We start from the raw sequence: 19787 nt of genomic DNA on the forward strand, positions 1-19787 counted from the left end.
TAATCCCAGCAGTTTGGGAGGTCAAGGTGGGAGGATTGCTTGACTCCAGCAGTTCAAGACCAGTCCTGGCTAACAGAGTGAGACCTTGTCTCTCCCCACTAAAAAAATCAAAATATTAGCCAGTTGCAGTGGTGCACACCTATAGTCCCAGCTACTCATGAAGCGCAGGCTTGAGGATCACTGGAGCCTAGGAGGTCAAGCCTGCAGTGAGTCATGATTGAGCCACTCCACTCCAGCCTGGGTGACACAGCAAGACCCTGCATCCAAAAAAAAAAAAAAAAATGCTGTGCATAGTGGCTCACACCTGTAATCCCAGCACTTTGGGAGGCAGAGGCGGGCGGATCACCTGAGGTCATGAGTTCAAGACCAGCCTGGCCAAAATGGTGAAAACCCATCTCTACCAAAAATACAAAAATTAGTGGGACATGGTGGCAGGCACCTGTAGTCCCAGCTACTCCAGAGTCTGAGGCAGGAGAATTGTTTGAACCTGGGAGGTGGAGGTTGCAGTGAGCGGGATCGTACCACTGCATACTCCTGCCTGGGCGACAGAGTGAGACCCTGTCTCAAAAAAATAAATAAATAAAATAAAAACTTTTGGTCGGAGCAGTGGCTCACACCTGTAATCCCAGCACTTTGGGAGGCCAAAGCAGGCAGATCATGGGGTCAGCAGTTCGATGCCAGCCTGGCCAATATGGTGAAACCCTGTCTCTACTAAAAATACAAAAATTAGCAGGGCGTGGTGGCACGTCCCAGCTACTCAGGAGGCTGAGGCAGGAGAATTGCTTGAACCCGGAGGCGGAGGTTGCAGGAGCCAGGATCTGGATACTGTACTCCAGCCTGGGCGACAGAGAGAGACTCCATCTCAAAAACAAAACAAAACAATTCTTGGGCCAGTGTGGTGGCTAACGTCTGCAATCCCAGCACTTTGCGAGGCTGAGGCAGGTGGCTCATTTGAATTCATGAGTTCAAGACCAGCCTGGCCAACATGGTGAAACCCTGTCTTAAAAAAATTAATAAAAATAAAAATAAAAAAATAAAAAATAAAATAAATAAAAAAGCCTCCTGGGTTCAAGCAATTCTTCTGCCTCAGGCTCCTGAGTAGCTGGGATTACAGGTGTGTGCCGCCATGCCCAGCTAATTTTTTTTTTTTTTGTATTTTTAGTAGAGATGCGGTTTCACCATGTTGGTCAGGCTGGTCTTAAACTCCTAACATGATTTGCCCGCCTTGGCCTCCCAAAGTGTTGGGATTACAGGTGTGAGCCACCTTGCCTGATTTTTTTTTTTTTTTTTTCTTTGAGACAGGGTCTTTCTCTGTCACCCAGACTGGAGTGACTGGGTAACTCTCTGTTACCCAGGCTGGAGTGCAGTGGGGAAACCATAGCTCACCGCAGCCTCCACCTCCTGGGTTCAAGCAGTCCTCCCACCTCAGCCTCCTGAGTTGCTGGGACCATAGGCGTGTGTCACTGAGCCTGGCTACTTTTGTTGTTATTGAGATGGAGCCTCGCTGTGTCGCCCAGGCTGGAGTGCAGTGAGGCAGTCTCAGCTCACTTGAATCTCTACCTCCCCAGTTCCAGTGATTCTCCTGCCTCAACCTCCCGAGCAGCTGGGACTACAGGCACAGGCCACCACGCCTGGTTAGTTTTTGTATTTTTAGTAGAGACGGTTTTGCCATGTTACCCAGGCTGGTCTTGAACTCCTGAGCTCAAATAATCCTCCCACCTCGGACTCCCAAAGAGCTAGGATTACAGGCATAAGCCACCGTGCACAGCCTAATTTTTAATTTTTTGTAGAGATGGGATCTTGCTATGTTGCTCAAGCTAAGAGCTTTGTCTCTATTTCTGAAAAATATGGGTATAGGACATAGGAGCCAGGCTTCCCCTGCCTTCATCCCTCCTCCCTCCTTCCCGGAAGCCGAAGCAGGAGCGCAGATGCAGTGGATCTCTGTCAAGCAGCTGCACTTCCTGCCTCCTCCGCCCCACCACACCTTACCTGGGTTGTTACCTGAGTCCCTTTGCTGGCAGTGGCGGTGGCCACAGAACCCGGCGCCCAGCACCATTGAGGCCACACCCACGATCCCCACCCCCAGCAGCACGAAGAGGAGTCCTGGGTTGGGGGAGAAGGGATGGTCTAAACGGGAGGTTGGGGGCGGTGATGGGGGAGGAAGTCACTGCGGGAGGAAGATGCTGGGGGAGGAACACGGGGCAGGGCCCACCTGGGAAGTTTGGGGTGGGGTTTCTGTTCTGTGGGGGGTCATCTACAGACAGGAAATCTATGTCCTGGGAGACCGTCAGGCTCCTGTACCCTCCAAGGACAGAACTCACAAAGGGGGACGTAAGTGTTCCTCCTCCTGTCAGGCTTTGTGGTTTCGGGCAGGTGTTTACTCTGAACCTCAGTTTCCTCTTCTGAAAAATGAGGCTCGGCAGGGCACGGTGACTCACGCCTACAATCCGAGCACTTTGGGAGGCTGAGGCAAGAGGATCACTTGAGGTCAGGAGTTCGAGACCAGCCTAGGCAACATGGTGAAACCCTGTCTCTACTAAAAAGATAAAAATTAGCTGAGCGTGGTGGTGTGCACCTGTAGTCCCAGCTTCTCAGGAGGCCGAGGCAAGAGAATCGCTGGAATCCAGGAGGCAGAGGCTGCAGTGAGCCAAGATTGTGCCACTGCACTCCAGTGTGGGTGATAGAGCAAGACTCTGTCTCAAAAAAAAAGAAAAGAGGGATGGGGAGTTGGGGAGAGATAGCATGGGGAGAAATGCCAGATATAGGTGATGGGGAGGAAGGCAGCAAATCACACTGCCATGTGTGTACCTATGCAACAATCTTGCATGTTCTTCACATGTACCCTAAAACTTAAAATGCAATAAAAAAAAAAAAAAGAAAGAAAAATGAGGCTTATGATCCCTGTCTGGTTGGGTCATTGTGGAAAACTGCCAGCTCGGACTTGTCATCGTGAGCTCCGCCATCTTTGTCCTGGGGCTCCTGTTCGGTTGTTTTTTTGTTAGAGCGTGGACTCTGAGCCACACCATTTTACAGATGGGGAAACTGAGACTCAAAGCGCCTAAGTCTCTTGGCGAGGGTCCCCTACCCAGCAGGCGGCCAGGACCAGCTTCGAACAAAGCCCTTTCTCACCTCAGCTCAGAGAAGGTAACACTTAGGTTACTTGAGCACTTACTATGTCCAGGCCCTGTGCTAAGCACTGCTTTGTTGTTGCTGTGTGTTTTTCTGGAGACAGGGTCTCTCTGTGTCGGCCAGGCTGGAGTGCAGTGGCACGATCATAGCTCACTGCAGTCAACAAATCCTGGGCTCAAACGATCCTCCCACCTCAGCCTCTCAAGTAGCTGGGACTAGGGTGCGTGCCACCATGCCTGCTAATTTTAGAATTTTTTGTAGAGATGGGATCTTGCTGTGTTAGCCAAGCCGGTCTTGAACTCCTGGCCTCCAGCAATCCTCCTGCCTTGGCCTCCCAAAGTGCTGAGATATCAGGCGTGAGCCACTGCACTTGGATTATAGCACTTTAGCTATAACCCCTCTAAAGTCACCTAGCCGCTGAGGAAACACTATTCAGTGTATTTTGACAGCAGAGGGAACTGGCACAGAGAGGTCAAGTCACTTGCTGAAGGTCACACAGCAAGTAAATGAAACAGAGGCTTGAATCCAGGTTTGTATAATATACAGGAACCCCACCCTAAGGGCTGTGAATTCCCCAATTAAGATAAGGTCCAGCACCCCAACCCCCTCCTCTTACAGCTTCTGAGGTTGGCAGGCGATCTGTGGGGGCTACCAAGCTTCTGTTCCAGGTTGGAGGGGATGGGGAAGCCAGCTGTGTGAGGCTGGACCCTTGCCGGCTCCCTGCTCTCTCAAACTGCCAATGCACAGCTTGGCACCTCCACCACCCGGCCTCCTCTAATTGCTAATTGGCCCCTTTGACATTGGAGGGGTGGGGGGAGATGGGTAAGGCAGTATAACACACCCCTCCCTTGAGGCAGGCACTTGTCCCTGTCAGCAGGCTGGTCCTACCAGCTGGAGAGGAACGGGCATCTCTAGGAGCTGGGGGCTGGGAGCTCCCTTCTGCCAGAGGGGGCTGGGCAGATGCCTGGGGCCCACAGCCACCCCTCACAGAGCAGGAGGGAAAGCCTGGATCCCCTTGTGTTTCCTGATTCTGCCCAGGATGGGTCTATAAGGGGGTGGCATGGCAAAGTGGGGAGGGCACAGGCTGCACCCCTGCCTAGTGGATAGTACTAGGCATGTCTTGGCTCTCTCTGGCCTCACCTGTCTCATCTGTAAAATGAGGCAGCTGCCTTTGCTGATATGGAGAGTTTCTTCCAACTTTGAGAGTCCATGGCTTCTTTGTGAGAGGGAGTCTCACTCTGTGGCCCAGGCTGGAGTGCACTGCTGTGATCTCGGCTCACTGCAACCTCCACCTCCCAGGTTCAAGCAATTCTCCTGCCTTAACCTCCCGAATAACTGGGATTATAGGCTCGCACCACCACACCAGGCTGATTTTGTGTTTTTAGTAGAGAGGGGGTTTTCATCATGTTGGCTAGGCTGGTCTCAAACCCCAAACCGCAGGTGATCCACCCACCTTGGCCTTTCAAAGTACTGGGATTACAGGCATGAGCTACTGCACACGGCCAATGGCTTTATTTTATTTAGAGACAAAATATCGCTCTGTTGCCCAGGCTGGAGTGCAGTGGTGTGCTCATAGCTGACTGCAGCCTCCAACTCCTGGGCTCAAGTGATCCTCTCGCCTTAGCCTCCCAAAGTGTTGGGACTACAAGTCATTAGCCAGGCACAGATGCCTGGCTGATGACTTTCAAATTCTGGATTCTAGAATTCTAGGCTTCTGTTTCTTTGTTTGTTTATTGGAGACAGTCTCTCTCTGTCACCAGGCTGGAGTGCAGTTGCATGATCTTGGCTTACCGCAACCTCTGCCTCCCAGGTTCAGGTGATTCTGCCTCAGCCTTACGAGTAGCTGGGACTACAGGCACACACCACCACACCTGGCTAATTTTTTTATTTGTAGTAGAGACAGTTTCACCATGTTGGCCAGGATGGTCTCAGTCTCCTGACCTCATGATCGCCCACCTTGGCCTCCCAAAGTGCGAGGATTACAGGTGTGTGCCGCCATGCCCAGCCAGGATTCTGTTTTTACACAGTCTAAAATTGCAAAATTCTGGCCGGGCACAGTGGTGCATGCCTGTAATCCCAGTCCTTTGGGAGGCCAAATCAGGCAGATCACCTGAGGTCAGGAGTTCAAGGCCAGCCTGGCCAACATGGTGAAACCCTGTCTCTACTAGAAGTACAGAAAAATTGGCCCGGTGTGGTGGCTTATGCCTATAATCCCAGCACTTTGTGGGGCCGAGGTGGGCAGATCACTTAAGGTTGGGAGTTCCAGACCAGACTGATCAACATGGTGAAACCCTGTCTCAAAATAAATGAATGAATGAATGAATGAAAAATTAGCTGGGCATGGTGGCTGAACCTGTAATCCCAGCTCCTTGAGAGGCTGAGGCAAGAGAATTGCTTGAACCTGGGAGGTAGAGGTTGCAGTGAGCCAAGATCATGCCATTGCACTCCAGCCTGGATGACAAGAGCGAAACTCCATCTAAAAAAAAAATTTGATACGAAGGATTCAGAGTTTTATGTTTCTTGGAGTTATAGATTCAAGAGTCTTAGGATTCTGGCCAGGCAAAGTGGCTCACGTCTGTAATCCCATCACTTTGGGAGGCCAAACCATGTGGATTACCTAAGGTCAGAAGTTTGAGACCAGCCTGGCCAACACGGTGACACTCCATCTCTACTAAAAAGCCAGGCATGGTGGTGAGCAATTGGAATCCCAGCTACTTGGGAGGCTGAGGCAAGAGAATCTCTTGAAGCTGGAGGTGGAGGTTGCTGTGAGCCAAGATATTGCCACTGCACTCCAAGATCTGGACGACAGAGCAAGGCTGTGTCTCAAAAATAAAAAAAGTTTGATATGAAGAATTGAGAGTTTTTTGTTTCTAGGAGTTTGAGATTCAAAAGTCTTAAGTTTCTAGGATCCGGCCAGGTGAGGTGGCTCACGCATGTAATCCCAGCACTTTGGGAGGCCCAGGCAGGCAGATCAGGAGGTCAGGAGATCGAGGGCATCCTGACTAACACAGTGAAACCCCATCTGTACTAAAAAAATACAAAAAATTAGCCGGGTGTGGTAGTGCGTGCCTGTAATCCCAGCTACTCAGGAGGCTGAGGCAGGAGAATCACATGAACCCAGGAAGTGGAGGTTGCAGTGGACTGAGATTGTGCCACTGTACTCCAGCCTGGGCAACAGAGGGAGACTCCATCTCAAAAAAAAAAAAAAGATTCTAGGATCCTCTCCACTGCCCCTCCTTCTCTCTGCTGGTTCCCATACCTGAGTCCACTGAGAGCCATGTTCCATTGCCCTCAGTCTCCTCCAACTCAGGAATCTCTGTGGCCACCGAGCACACGTAGTTTCCGCTGTGGTTGAGGCTCACAGGGTCCAGTCGCAGGGTGAGATGGCTGGGCACCTGCCAGGAGAGCCATCCCTGGGGCCCACAGAGCCCCAGGCTGAGGCTGCCATTGGTGATGTATGGCTGGCACAGGACGCTCCCATCCTTGGTTCACTCAACACAGAGCTGTTCCCAGGCTGGGGCCTGGTCCACCTGGCAGGCCAGAGTCGCCTAACTGCCCTGCCTCACCTGCAGTTGCTGGGGCCCCTGCTGCACGCTCATGCTTAAGGATCCTTACAGGACTGGAGGACAGAAGAGATGGAGGCGACCTTTCTCAGTGTGTGTGTGTGAGGCTGTGTGACTCCCTCATCGAGGGAGCCCACAGTCTGGGTTTGAAACGCCACTTGTCTAAGCCGGGCACAGTGGCTCACACCTGTAGTCTCAGCACTTTGGGATGCTGAGGTGGGTGGATCACCTGAGGTCAGGAGTTTCAGACCAGCCTGGTCAACACAGTGAAACTGCCTCTCTACTAAAAATACAAAAATTATCCGGGCGCAGTGGCTCACGCCTGTAGTCCTAGCACTTTGGGAGGCCAAAGTGGGAGGATTGCTTGAGCCCAGGAGTTCCAGATCAGCTTGGGAACATAGCAAGACCTCATCTCTACAATAAATATTTAAAAAGTAGTGGCCAGGCACGGTGGCTCATGCCTGTAATCCTAGCACTTTGGGAGGCCGAGACAGGTGGATTACCTAAGGTCAGGAGTTGGAGACCCGCCTGGCCAAGATGGTGAAACCCCATCTCTACTAAAAACACAAAAATTTGCTGGGCATGCTGGGGGGTGCCTTTAATCCTAGCTACTTGGGAGACTGAGGCAGGAGAATCATTTGAACCCAGGAGGCGGAGGTTGCAGTAAGCTAAGATCGTGTCATTGCACTCCACCCTGTGTGACAGAGCGAGAATTCATCTAAAAAAAAAATACAATAATTAGCTGAGCATGGTGGCTCATGCCTATAATCCCAGCTACTCAGTAGGCTGAGGCAGGAGAATTGCTTGAACCGGGACCCAGGAGGCAGAGGTTGCAGTGAGCAGAGATCCTGCCACTGCACTCCAGCCTGGGCTGGAGTCTCAAAAAAAAAAAGGAGCTACATGTGGTGGACTGAAGTGAGGCAGTCACTTGAGCCCAGGAGTTTGAGGCTGTCATGAGCTATGTTCACACCACTGCACTCCAGCCTGGGTAACAGAGCAACACCCTGTCTCTAAAAATCAAACATAAAAAAACCCCAAAGAACCTCACTGTCTATACGACTTTTGGAAGGTCACATCTTGCTGAGGCTCAACAACTCCATCTGTAAAATGGGTGTAAGTTACCCAGCACTTGTGGAATTCTAAGATAGTCTCCAGTACTCAGCTACACAAAGATTTCCTAGCGTGCGCCAGGCCCTGTGCTGGGTGTGGGGGACACAGACACGTGGTGACCAAAACAGATGAAAATCCCTGCCCTTCAGAAGCTGACAGTCTGGGGCAAGAGAGACACAGGAAGTAATGAAATGAGAACTGCAATGGGGTGAAGGAATGGGGGTGGCCACGGAAGACACCAGTGAGGTCAGGGAACATCTACTCATTGAGAGAAATCAGGGAAGGCTTCCCTGAGGTGGTGGCTTTTTTTTTCTTTTTCTTTTTTTTTAGAGTTAGGGGTCTGGCTTTATAGTCTAGGCTGGACTGCAGTGGCACCATCATAGCTCACAGCAGCCTCGAACTCCTGGGCTCAAATAACCCTCCTGCCTCAGTCTCCTAAGTAGCTGGGACTACAGGCATGCATCACGTGCCTGGCTATTTTTTTGTTTGTTTTTGTTTTTGTAGAGGTGGGGGTCTTGCTATGTTGCCCAGGCTGGTGTAGAACTCCTGGCCTCAAGCGATTCTCCCATCTACGCCTCCCAAAGTGCCAGGATTATAGATGTGAGCCACCATGACCACTGTCTTTCCATCTTTTTGGTTTTTTTTAGACCATGGCACTGCACTCTAGTGTGGACAACAGAGCGAGACTCTATATTTAAAAAAAAAAAAAAAGACTCCATCTCACTCTGTTGCCCGGTCTGGAGTACAAGGGCACCATCATAGCTCACTGCAGCCTCAAACCTCCTGGACTCATGGGCTGGGTGCAATGGCTCACACCTGTAATCCCAGCACTTTGGGAGGCCAAGATGGGTCAATTACCTGAGCTCAGGAGTTCAAGACCTGCCTGGCCATAATGGCGAAACTCCATCTGTACTAAAAATACAAAAATTATCCGGGTGGCCAGGTGCAGTGGCTCACACCTGTAATCCCAGCACTTTGGGAGGCCAAGGCAGGTGGATCACTTGAGGTTTGGAGTTTGAGACCAGCCTGACCAAGATGGATAAACCTCATCTCTACTAAATATACAAAATTAGCTGAGCCTGGTGGCGCATGCCTGTAATCCCAGCCATTTGGGAAGCTGAGGCAGGAGAATCGCTTGAACCTGAGAGGCAGAGGTTACAGTGAGCCAAAATCATGCCACTGAACTCCAACCTGGGCACAAGAGTGAAACTCTGTCTCAAAAAAAACAAAACTGGGCATGGTGGCAGGCACCTGTAGTCCCAGCTACTCAGAAGGCTGAGGCAGCAGAATTGCTTGAACCCGGAAGGTGGAGGTTTCAGTGGGCTGAAATCACCCACTGCACTCCAGCCTGGGTGACAGAGTGAGACATCATCTCAAAATAAAAAAAATCTTGGTCGGGCCTGGTGGCTCACGCCGGTTATCCCAGCACTTTGGGAGGCCAGGACTGGATGATTGCTTGAGGCCAGGAATTCAAGACCAGTCTGGGCAACATAGTGAGACCCATCTCTAAAAAACAAAAACAAATGAACAAAAATGTGCAAAGCAGCTGGAACTGGAGGAGAGGGAAAGAGGAATGGAGGTTTTCACCTGAGGAAATGTGTGAAGGGCAGTAGCCTTTGTTTTTTTTTTTTTTTTAGCGGGAGTCTTGCTCTGTTGCCCAAGCTGCAGTGCAGTGGTGTGATCTCAGCTCACTGCAACCTCCACTTCCCAGGTTCAAGCAGTTCTCCCACCTCAGTCTCCTGAGGAGCTGGGATTACAGGCGCCCACCACCATGCCCAGCTAATTTTTACATTTTTCATAGAGACAGCATTTCACCATGTTGGTCAGGATGGTCTCAAACTCCTGACCTCAGGTGATCCACTCACCTCAGCCTCCCAAAGTGCTAGAATTACAGGCATGAGCCAATGTGGCCGGCCAGCCTTTGTCCTCAACTGGAAACACAGAGGGTGGTGCCACTGGAGTGGAAAGTTTGCTTTTGGCCGGGAGGAGTCTGACGTGTCTGTTAGACTCCTGGAGAAGGTGAGGTTATGTCAAGTTTCTAGCATCTGAGATGCAATTGCAGAGGAGGATGGAGACATGAGATCTGGGGAAGGGTATCAGGCAGCTGGAACAGCAGCTGCAAAGGCCTGAAGGTTGGATCCTGCCTTCCGGTGGGGAAAACAGAAAGAAAGGCCCCCATGCTGGAGCAAGGGGAGGGAGCGAAGGCAATGTGGAGCATGGAGAGCAGAGAGGCCAGGCCAGGCTGGTATGAAGGGCAAGGTTTAGACTGTCTCCCAGGGGCTTCCTCAGAGGATCCTTCCTTAATCCTCCAGCCCCTGGTAACGTTCTGAGTCTCGTTACGGAGACTCCCTTGGAGGGAGATGAGCCTTATCTGGCAGAATGGAGAGAGTGAAGTTTAGGGGGGCTCTGAGCTGGGGGGCACTCAGCTGGGGATGACAGCAAGAGGGGGTTATGGAGGGGAGGGAGGGCCAAGTACTCATCCCATTCCTGGCCCATCAGGCCCCTCTCCCCCTCCCAGTTGACAGACTCCTGCCACAATCTCCACCTCCTGCTGCAGAGGCAGATGTGACACCCGTCACCAGACAGACAGCAGACATCTGGTGTTGCAGGCTGCTAGGGGTTCCACTTCCTGCCACTGCATGCCTCAGTTTCCCCAATGCATTTTCTATCTAAAAGGCAGTATATGGGCCAGGTGACATGGGTTACATCTGTAATCCCAGCATTTTGGGAAGCCGAGACAGGTGGATCACCTGAGGTCAGAAGTTCAAGACCAGCTTGGCCAACATGATGAAACCCTGTCTCTATTAAAAATACAAAAATTAGATGGGCATGGTGGTGGGTGCCTGTAGTCGGAGCTACTCCAGAGTCTGAGGAAGGAGAATCGCTTGAACCCAGGAGGTTGAGGTTACAGAGAGCTGAGAGCGTGCCACTGCACTCCAGCCTGGGCAGCAAGAGAAAACTCTGTCAAGTAAGCAGGAAAGGAAAGAAGGGAGAGACAGAGAGGAAAGAAAGAAAAAGAAAGAGAAAAGAAAGAAAAAAGAGAAAGAAAAGAAAGAAGGAAAGAAAGAAAAGGAAGAAAGAGTGTATTTGGGTGAGTGGGGGGAATGCACCACTCGCGATCTTTCTGGAAGGCTGTACATAAACACATGTGGGTACAGCAAGACACAATGAGAGAGCAGGTGACTCTGTGGGGGAGGGGCAGGCAGCATAAGCCTGAGTGGTGAGTTAAATGACAGGGTCCCTACCTCAAGTGTTTTGCTCTGAAAATGTCTTTTTTTTGTTGGGCATTATAGCTCACACCTGTAATCCCAGCACTTTGGGAGGCTGAGGCGGGAGGATTGCTTGAGCCCAGGAATTTAAGACCAGCCTTGGTAACATGGTGAGACCCTATCTCTATTTAAAAAAAAAAAAAAAAAAAAGATACAGGCGGGGTGTGGTGGCTCATGCCTGTAATCCCAGCACTTTGGGAGGCCAAGGCAGGAGGATCACCTGAGGTCAGGAGTTTGAGACCAGCCTAGCCAACATGGCGAAACCCATCTCTACTAAAAACACAAAAATTAGTTGGGCCTAGTGGTGGGTGCTTGTAATCCTAGGTAGTCAGTGGGGTTGAGACAGGAGAATTGCTTGAACCAGGGAGGCAGAGATTACAGTGAGCCAAGATCCTACCACTGTACTCCAGCCTGGGCAACAGAGTGAGACCCTGTCTCAAAAACAAAAACAAAAACAAAAACAAAAACAGCCCAGGGTGGTGGTGCATGCCTGTGGTCCCAGCTACTCGGGAGCTGAGGCAGGAGGATCACTTGAGCCCAGGAGTTGGAGGCTGTAGTGAGCCATGACTGTGCCACTGCACTCCAGCCTGGGCAACAGAGTGAATCCCTGCCTCTGGGAAAAAAAAAAAAAAAAAAGCCAGGCACACTGACTCATGCCTGTAATCCCAGCACTTTGGGAGGCCACGGCAGGCTAATCAGGAGGTCAGGAGTTGCAGATCAGCCTGATCAACATGGTGAAACTCCATCTCTACTAAAAATATAAAGATTAGCTGGGCATGCTGGCACGTACCTGTAAATACCAGCTACTCAGGAGGCTGAGGCAGGAGAATCACTTGAACCCAGGAGGCGGAGGCTGCAGTGAGCTGAGATCACACCATTGCATTCTAGCCTGGAAGACAGAGTGAGACTCCATCTCAAAAATAATAATAATAATAAAATAATAATAAAGTCTTCCTTTGTGGTTCAGAGAAATAGATTTCTGTTGGTAACTTTGGGTCCTAGTACATGGCCTGGGAGAAGCTTGGGGGTCCTGTTTAGGAGGTTCATGGGCTCTGGAGTTCCTCCCAACCTTGCACCCCCCGCCTTTGATTCTGTAGCGCCTTCTGGGTGGAGGCAGCAAACCCACAGACCTCAACGTCTCAGACCAAACTGCAGAGTGACCTCCTTTCTCACTCGGACTGAGAAGGCCTACATCATCCACAGGGTTCCTCACGACCACAGGGAGGGCCCTGGGGTGGCTGTACCTCACCTCCCCTGCAGACACACACACCCTCCCAGCCTCTGCCCACTCCTTCCCCTTCCCAGAACATTCTGAAGCTCCACCCTTCCCCCCTCCCTCTGCTGAGGGACCCTGGATAGATTAAGCCCCAGGTCCTTCCAGAGCTAGACACGGACATTCTTAGCTTCCGTGCCTGGGCTGACATGAAGACTTCCGGAGGAACTGTTGGAGCCTTGGGCTTTGTGGGGTGTATAGGAGTTCAGTTGTGACATAGGGACAAATGGAAAGAAGGCATTGGAGGCTGAACACCCACTTGGCAAAAGCCTTAGATTTTCAGCAAATGCAAGGTGCAGGAAGGTGGGCTAGACAATTTGAGTAGCAACGAATAACCTGCGTGGGTGAACAAGTGGGGAAACTGAGGCATTGGAGCTCTAGAGATGATTCTGAGGTTCCAAGGCAGGGCTGGGGGTTGAGCCCCCTGTCTTCTGATCCAGGGCTCTCTCCAGCTTACATGTCACCACCAACACCGCCCGGTGAGCCCCAGGCGCTGGACGTGCGGGATCTGGGGGAGCCCAGCGCGGAACTACATTTCCCAGGCGGCCGCGGCGGGCACACCTGAGGAGTGCGCGCGGTGATGGAGCGCTAACTGGGGGCACGGCGGCGGCGAGGGCTTGTAGGGCCATTGGCTACTGGCGGAGGCAAAGGCAGCTTGGGGATCCAGAGTGCGTGGGGCCCTCAGGCCGGGCCGGGGTAACCTGGGCTGCAGCCATGGAAGAACCGAGGGTAGGACGGGGTGGGGCGGGGCCGGCCTTAAGTTTTTTTACTTTTAGTAGAGATGGGGTTTCACCATGTTGCCCAGGCTAGTCTTGAACTCCTGACCTAGGTGATCCTCCCTCCTTAGCCTCCCAAACTACTGGGATTACAGGTGTGAATCACCGTACCCGACCTCATGTGAGGTTTTTTGTTTTGTTTTGTTTTGTTTTTGAGAAGGAGTTTCGCTCTTGTTACCCAGGCTGGAACCGCAACCTCCGCCTCCTGGGTTCAGGCAATTCTCCTGCCTCAGCCTCCTGAGTAGCTGGGATTACAGGCATGCACCACCATGCCCAGCTAATTTTTTGTATTTTTAGTAGAGATGGGGTTTCACCATGTTGACCTGGATGGTCTCGATCTCTTGACCTCGTGATCCACCCGCCTCAGCCTCCCAAAGTGCTGGGATTACAGGCGTGAGCCTCATGTGAGTTTTTAAGGAAGGGATTCCTCGGGGATTCTGCTGTACTTCCAAGAGCTTGACCTAATTTGGTGGGGCTCTTGAGGCTCCAACCTCCATCTCCCACCTGGAGTTCAAGAAGGCCATGGTATCCTGAATCCTGAAGGGGGTGGGGAGCCCTCGGTTGGCCTGAGACAGCGGAGTGACTTGTCCCCTCCTTCTGTGCCTGGTGTCCACAGAACCAGCTGGCTGCCTTCACGAGGGCCCTGGAGAGTTCTGAGGAGCTTCTAGAGACCGCCAACCAGACTCTGCAGGCCATGGACAGCGAGGACTTTCCTCAGATGAGCGCCTCTGATGCTGCCAGGTAAAGAACAGTGTGCCCTGGCGGCGCAGGTGGCTCACGCCTGTAATCCCAGCGCTTTGGGAGGCCGAGGTGGGTGGATCGCGAGGTCAGGAGTTCAAGACCAACTTGGCCAAGATGGTTAAACCCCGTCTCTACTGAAAATACAAAAATTAAGCTGGGTGAGGTGTCTCACGCCTGTAATCCCAGCACTTTGGGAGGCTGAGGCGGGAGGATCACCTGAGGTCGGGAGTTCAAGACCAGCCTGACCAACGTGGTGAAATCCCGTCCCTACTAAACACACAAAAAATTAGCTGGATGTAGGGGTGGGCACCTGTAGTCCCAGCTACTTGGGAGGCTGAGGCAGGAAAATCACTTGAATGCGGGAGGTGGAGGTTGCGGTGAGCCGAGATTGCACCATTGCACTCCAGCCTGGGTGGCACAGTGAGACTCCGTTTCAAAAAAAAAATTAGCCAGGTGTGGTAGCGGGTGCCTGGTTGGTCTTGAACTTCTGACCTGGTGATCTGCCTGCCTCGGCCTCCCAAAGTGCTGAGATTACAGGCATGAGCCACCAGCACCCTGCCTGAAATGCCAATTTAACTAAGCATCCTATAGTTTTATATACTGAGTTTGCCAGCTGTATGGAATGGTCGTGGGCAGGAGGTTGGGGTGGGGATGGGAGCCTGTCTTGGCCATCCTCTGTCTTCAGGGCATGGTCAAGAAGGGGCAAAAATCACGGTGTTTTCCCGCAGTGCTGGGACACTTTGGCAAATGCCTTCCTCGCCAGGCCTCAGTCTTCATGTCTGTAGAGTGGCTTTATGATTTGGTAGAAACAAATCTTTGAGCCAGGCGCGGTGGCTCATGCCTGTAATCCCAGCACTTTGGGAGGCTGAGGTGGGTACATCACCTCAGGTCAGGAGTTTCAGACCAGCTTGGCCAACATGATGAATCCCTGTCTCTCTAAAAGTACAAAAAATTGGCTGGGCCAGGTGGCAGGTACCTATAATCCCAGCTACTCAGGAGGCTGACGCAGGAGAATTGCTTGAACCCGGTCGGCGGAGGTTGCAGTGAGTCAAGATCATGCCATTGCACTGCAGTCTGGGTGATGAGAGGAAGACTCTGTCTCAAAATGATAAAAATAATATAAAAAGGCTGGGTGCGGTGTCTCATGCCTGTAATTCTAGCACTTTGGAAGGCCAAAGTGGGTGGATCACCTGAGGTCAAGAGTTCAAGACCAGCCTGGCCAACGTGGTGAAACCCTGTCTCTCTAAAAATATCAAAAATTGGCCAGGTGTGTTGGCGGATGCCTGTAATCAGAGCTACTTGGGAAGCCGAGGCAGGAGAATCACTTGAACGAGGGAGGCAGAGGTTGCAGTGAGGCGAGATCACACCAGTGCACTCCAGCCTGGGAGAAAGAGCAAGAATCTGTCTCAAAAAAAAAAAAAGAAATCTTTGAATGTTGTTCTGTCCCTCTCTCTAGGCTGCCAAGCAAATCAAACATGGGTAAGAAGCTGGGGTCTGGCCCCCACCCCATTCCCCTGCCCCTGGTATGAAGACAGGGGCCACCTGGTGAGGGTGTCTCAGTCTAGAGCCCTGGATAGGTGCCCAGGGGAGGGGACTTCCCATACCATAGATGACCCGGCCTGGTCCCCCACAAGCTGCCTGCTACCTCCTTCCCCACAGAGTGACCATGGCCCCTGCCTTCCGGGTGTCATTGAAAGCAAAGGTCAGTGATAACATGAGTCACCTTATGGTGGACTTCGTGCATGAGTGACAGATGCAACAGGGACTCCCTGGTGAGAGGGGCATGCATTGGAGGGCCAGGACTTTGGTGGAATGGCCTGGAAGGCTAGGAGACCCTGAAACAGGACATGGAGTAAGGTGGACGGCCAGGTGTCTGAATTCCGCCTGGAGTAGGTGGAGGCCTGAGAATGCCAAGCCCTACAGGGGTGGAGTCCTCATCAAGCCCCACACCTCTGGGTGGAGCTATAAGAAGTCCCCCCCTCACCCCAGGGGTGAAGCCCTGAGAATACCATGCCCTGAGGTAGTGGAGTCCTCACGAAACCTTGCCCCTGGATAAAGCCATGAGAAGGACCCGCCCACCACATAGTAGCTTCTGGAAAAACCCTGTCCCCAGGGATGGAGCCCTGAGAAGGCCACTCCTCCGGGGGAAAATGGGCAGAAAACCCACACTGTCTATGATGCAGTCCCAAAGAAAGCCACATCCCTCAATGGTAGCGAATTTGGAATTCTGCCTCTAAATGATGGAATCCTGAGAAAGCTCAGCCGTCCCCCACTCCTTGGTGGAATCTTAAAGAGTCTCCATGGCCAGGCACAGTGGCTCACACCTATAATCCCAGCACTTTTGGACGCCGAGGAGGTAGATCACCTGAGGTCAGGAGTTTGAGACCACCCTGCCCAACATGGTGAATCCCCATCTCTGCTAAAAATACAAAATTAGCCAGGCATGGTGGTGCACGCCTGTAATCCGAACTACTCAGGAGACTGAAGCAGGAGAATCACTTGAGCCCAGGAGGCGGAGGTTGCAGTGAGCCAAGATGGTGACACTACACTCCAGTGGCAAGAGCAAGACTGTTCCAAAAATTAAAAAAAGGCTCCACTCCCAAGCGTGGAACCCCATTGTGGCCACGCCCTCAAAATTGTCCATCATGTGGTTGGGTGGGGCTGTAGCAAGCCCCCTGCCTCCGGCACCAGGTGCAGAACCCTGACCCCCTCTCCCTTCCATATTGGGCAGTGCCCAGTGCGCCAGTGATCGACCTGGCGGAGACCCTGTTGGTGGAAAACTGTGACCCTGGTATGGCGCATGCCAGATGAGGACAGCAAGATCGACTACTACGTGCTGGAATACTGGGGGACCAACTTCGAGGGCTCACCCCGCCTCAAGGACCAGCCGGGGTTGGTCATCGAGGGCATCCGGCAAACAGAGTACATAAGGGCGGCGTGCACCAGCTCCACCCAGCTGTGAACAGCAACCCCCTCCAGGCTCCCGTCTTGCCATCAGTCGTTGGGGGTCTTGGGGACGATTCCTGTATCAGACAGTGGCTAGGTGCAGTGGCTCATGCCTGTAATCTCAACACTTTGGGAGGCTGAGGCAGGTGGATGATCGCCTGAGGTCAGTAGTTCAAGACCAGCCTGGCCAATATGGTGAAAACCCATCTCTACTATAAATAAAAAAACGAGCTGGGCATGGTATCAGGCACCTGTAATCTCAGCTACTCGGGAGGATGAGGCGGGAGAATCCCTTGAACCAGGGAGGTGGAGGTTGCAGTGAGCCGAGATCATGCCACTGCACTCCAGCCTGGACAACAAATAGCTGGATACTGTCCTCGGATCAGGGAACAAAACAGACAGTAATGTCTTCCCTCCTGGAGTTGGCGTTCTGGATTCACCTTCCAAGTATTTGGGGTCCTCCTTGGCAGTTATAAGAAATTGAAAGCTCGCTAGGCACGGTGGCTCATGCCTATGATACAGCACTTTGGGAGGCTGAGGCAAAAGGATTGCTTGAGGCCTGGAGTTGGAGACCAGCCTGGGTAACAAAGTAAGAGGCCATCTCTACAAAAAACTTTTCAAAAGTTACCTGGGCATGGTGGTCCCAGCTACCAAGGGAGGCTAAGGTGGGAATATCGTTTGAGCCCAGGAGTTGGAGGCTGCAGTGAGCCATGACTGCACCACCACACTCCAGCCTGAGCAACAGGGGGAGACCCTGTCTCTAAAAAACAGAGAGAAAGAAAAAGAAAAAACCCCAAGGGATCCACCCAGCTGGTGGAGGTAGGTACTGATTGGGGAAAGCCTCATGAGATTAAAAAGCCATTGTGGCTAGGCACGGTGGCTCATGCCTGTAATCCCAGCACTTTGGGAGGCTCAGGTGGGTGGATCACTTGAAGTCAGGAGTTTGAGACCAGCCAGGCCAACATAGTGAAACCCTATCTCTACTAAAAATACAAAAAAAATTAGCTGGGCGTGGTGGCAGATGCCTGTAGTCCCAGCTACTTGGGAGGCTAAGGAGTAAAAATTGCTTGAACCCAGGAAGTGGAGGTTGCAGTGAGCAGAGATTGCATCATTGCACTCCAGCCTGGGCAACAAAGGGAGACTCTGTCTCAAAAAAAAAAAAGCCATCCTCATCCAGGGAAATCCTCAGGGGCAGGGAGAGGCTGACAGGTTAACTATCACCATTCACTAGCTGCTTTTGGGCTGTTATCAGCTGGATAGTTATCTGTAATTAGCTTCCATTGTTAATAATGAGCATGCTAATTGCAGGGGAAAAAGTCACCAGCTGCAGGGGAACAGCTATTGCTTATCCTTTGCTTCAGAATCAAAATAAACACACCCCCTTTTATTTGTTTTAAATAGAATTCCACAAACCTCTCTCCAAGTGCTCCTGCCTTTTGGTTTAATTTTGTTTTCTTGTAACTTTGTATTTTGAAATAATTATAGATTTACAGGAAGTTGACAAAACAACTAAAACAAAAACTACTGGAGGCCCCGTGTAGTCAGCATAAAAACCAGGAAACAGACTTGGGTGCAGCGGACTCACAGTTTAACCTTTTTTCTTTTTTTTTTTTTGAGACAGAGTCTCATTTTGTTGCCAGGCTGAAGTGCGGTGGCACAATCTTGGCTCACTGCAACCTCAGCCTCCCAGGTTCAAGTGATTCCCCTGCCTTAGCCTCCTGAGTAGCTGGGACTACAGGTGTGCACCACACACCTGGCTAATTTTTTGTATTTTAGTAGAGACGAGGTTTCACCATGTTGGCCAGGATGCTCTCAATCTCCTGCCCTCGTGATTCGCCTGCCTTGGCCTCCCAAAGTGCTGGGATTACAGTCTTGAGCCACCGAGCCTGGCCCATTTTTTTTTTTTTTTTTTGAGACAGAGTCCTGCTCTGTTGCCCAGGCTAGAGTGCAGTGGCGTGATCTTGGCTCACTGCAACCTCCACCTCTCAGGTTCAAGCAATTCTCCTGTCTCAGTTTCCTGAGTAGCTGGCACTACAGGTGCATGCCACTATGCCTGACTAATTTTTGTATTTTTAGTAGGGATGGGGTTTCTCCATGTTGACCAGGCTGGTCTCGAACTCCCAACTTCAGGTGATTCACCTGCCTTGGCCACCCAAAGTGCTGGAATTGCAGGCATGAGCCACTGCACTCGGGCACATTTTTACAGTTTTACAGGTGCTCATTCGAGTGTGCATGTATAATTCTGCATAGTTTTCTCCCATGTGTAAATTCATGTCACCACCAGCACCACAGTCAAAGTATAGATCTGTTCTGTCACTATGAGGCTTCCAGGTGCCACGCTTTATAACCATGGCTTCCTGCCTTTGACAAACTTCCTAGTAAGTGAATTCCTCAGGGCAGAAAGTTGGATTCATCGAAATCTGTGCAGGAGTGAGGATACCGATGAAACGGCCACCTATGTGGTCATTTGCAATCCACCTGCTGTTTTGTTGATTGCTTGGAAAGACAGGAGGGTTTGGGTTGTTTCCTTCTTTCTTTCCCCCCTGCCTTTTTTTTTTTTTTTTTTTTTTTTTGAGACAATCTCGCTCTGTCACCCAGGCTGGAGTGCAGTGGCACAGTCTCAGCTCACTGCAACTTCTGCTTCCCAGATTCAAGTGATACTTAACAAATAACCCACATTCAGGATATATTTCTCAAACCAATATGTAAAAGAAATCATCCAAGATAGTTACCATCATGCCACTGACAGACTGTACTGCCAAGAAACCAGTTCTCTGTAGAGTGATAGGGCCTTAAAGGAAAAGGAAAAAAAAAAAAGAAATATAGAAAACCACAAATTTCAGATTATAGTTTTACATATTGGATACGGACATTTACATTTGGATATGGATTTACCTATATACTCCAAACCACTTCCCCTCCCCCAGAAAAGAGAAAAATCTTAGGAATGGAATTTTATGAAAGGAAAAGCACAAAGCTG

General features: G+C 51.2%; 1 protein-coding gene across 1 annotated transcript; it reads right to left on the reverse strand.

Annotated features, from left to right (window-relative positions):
• Positions 1 to 1812: 1812 nt before the first annotated feature.
• LOC105707568 (transmembrane and immunoglobulin domain-containing protein 2) lies at positions 1813 to 6728 on the reverse strand. Its single transcript, XM_064370079.1, is given in 4 exon segments — positions 1813 to 1838; positions 1990 to 2103; positions 2213 to 2254; positions 6389 to 6728. Coding segments are annotated over 4 exon segments (522 nt in total).
• Positions 6729 to 19787: the final 13059 nt, after the last annotated feature.

Source organism: Aotus nancymaae, unplaced genomic scaffold, assembly GCF_030222135.1.
Source record: "Aotus nancymaae isolate 86718 unplaced genomic scaffold, 86718_ANA_hifiasm-v0.15.2.pri h1tg000099l, whole genome shotgun sequence".
Classification (NCBI taxonomy): domain Eukaryota; kingdom Metazoa; phylum Chordata; class Mammalia; order Primates; family Aotidae; genus Aotus; species Aotus nancymaae.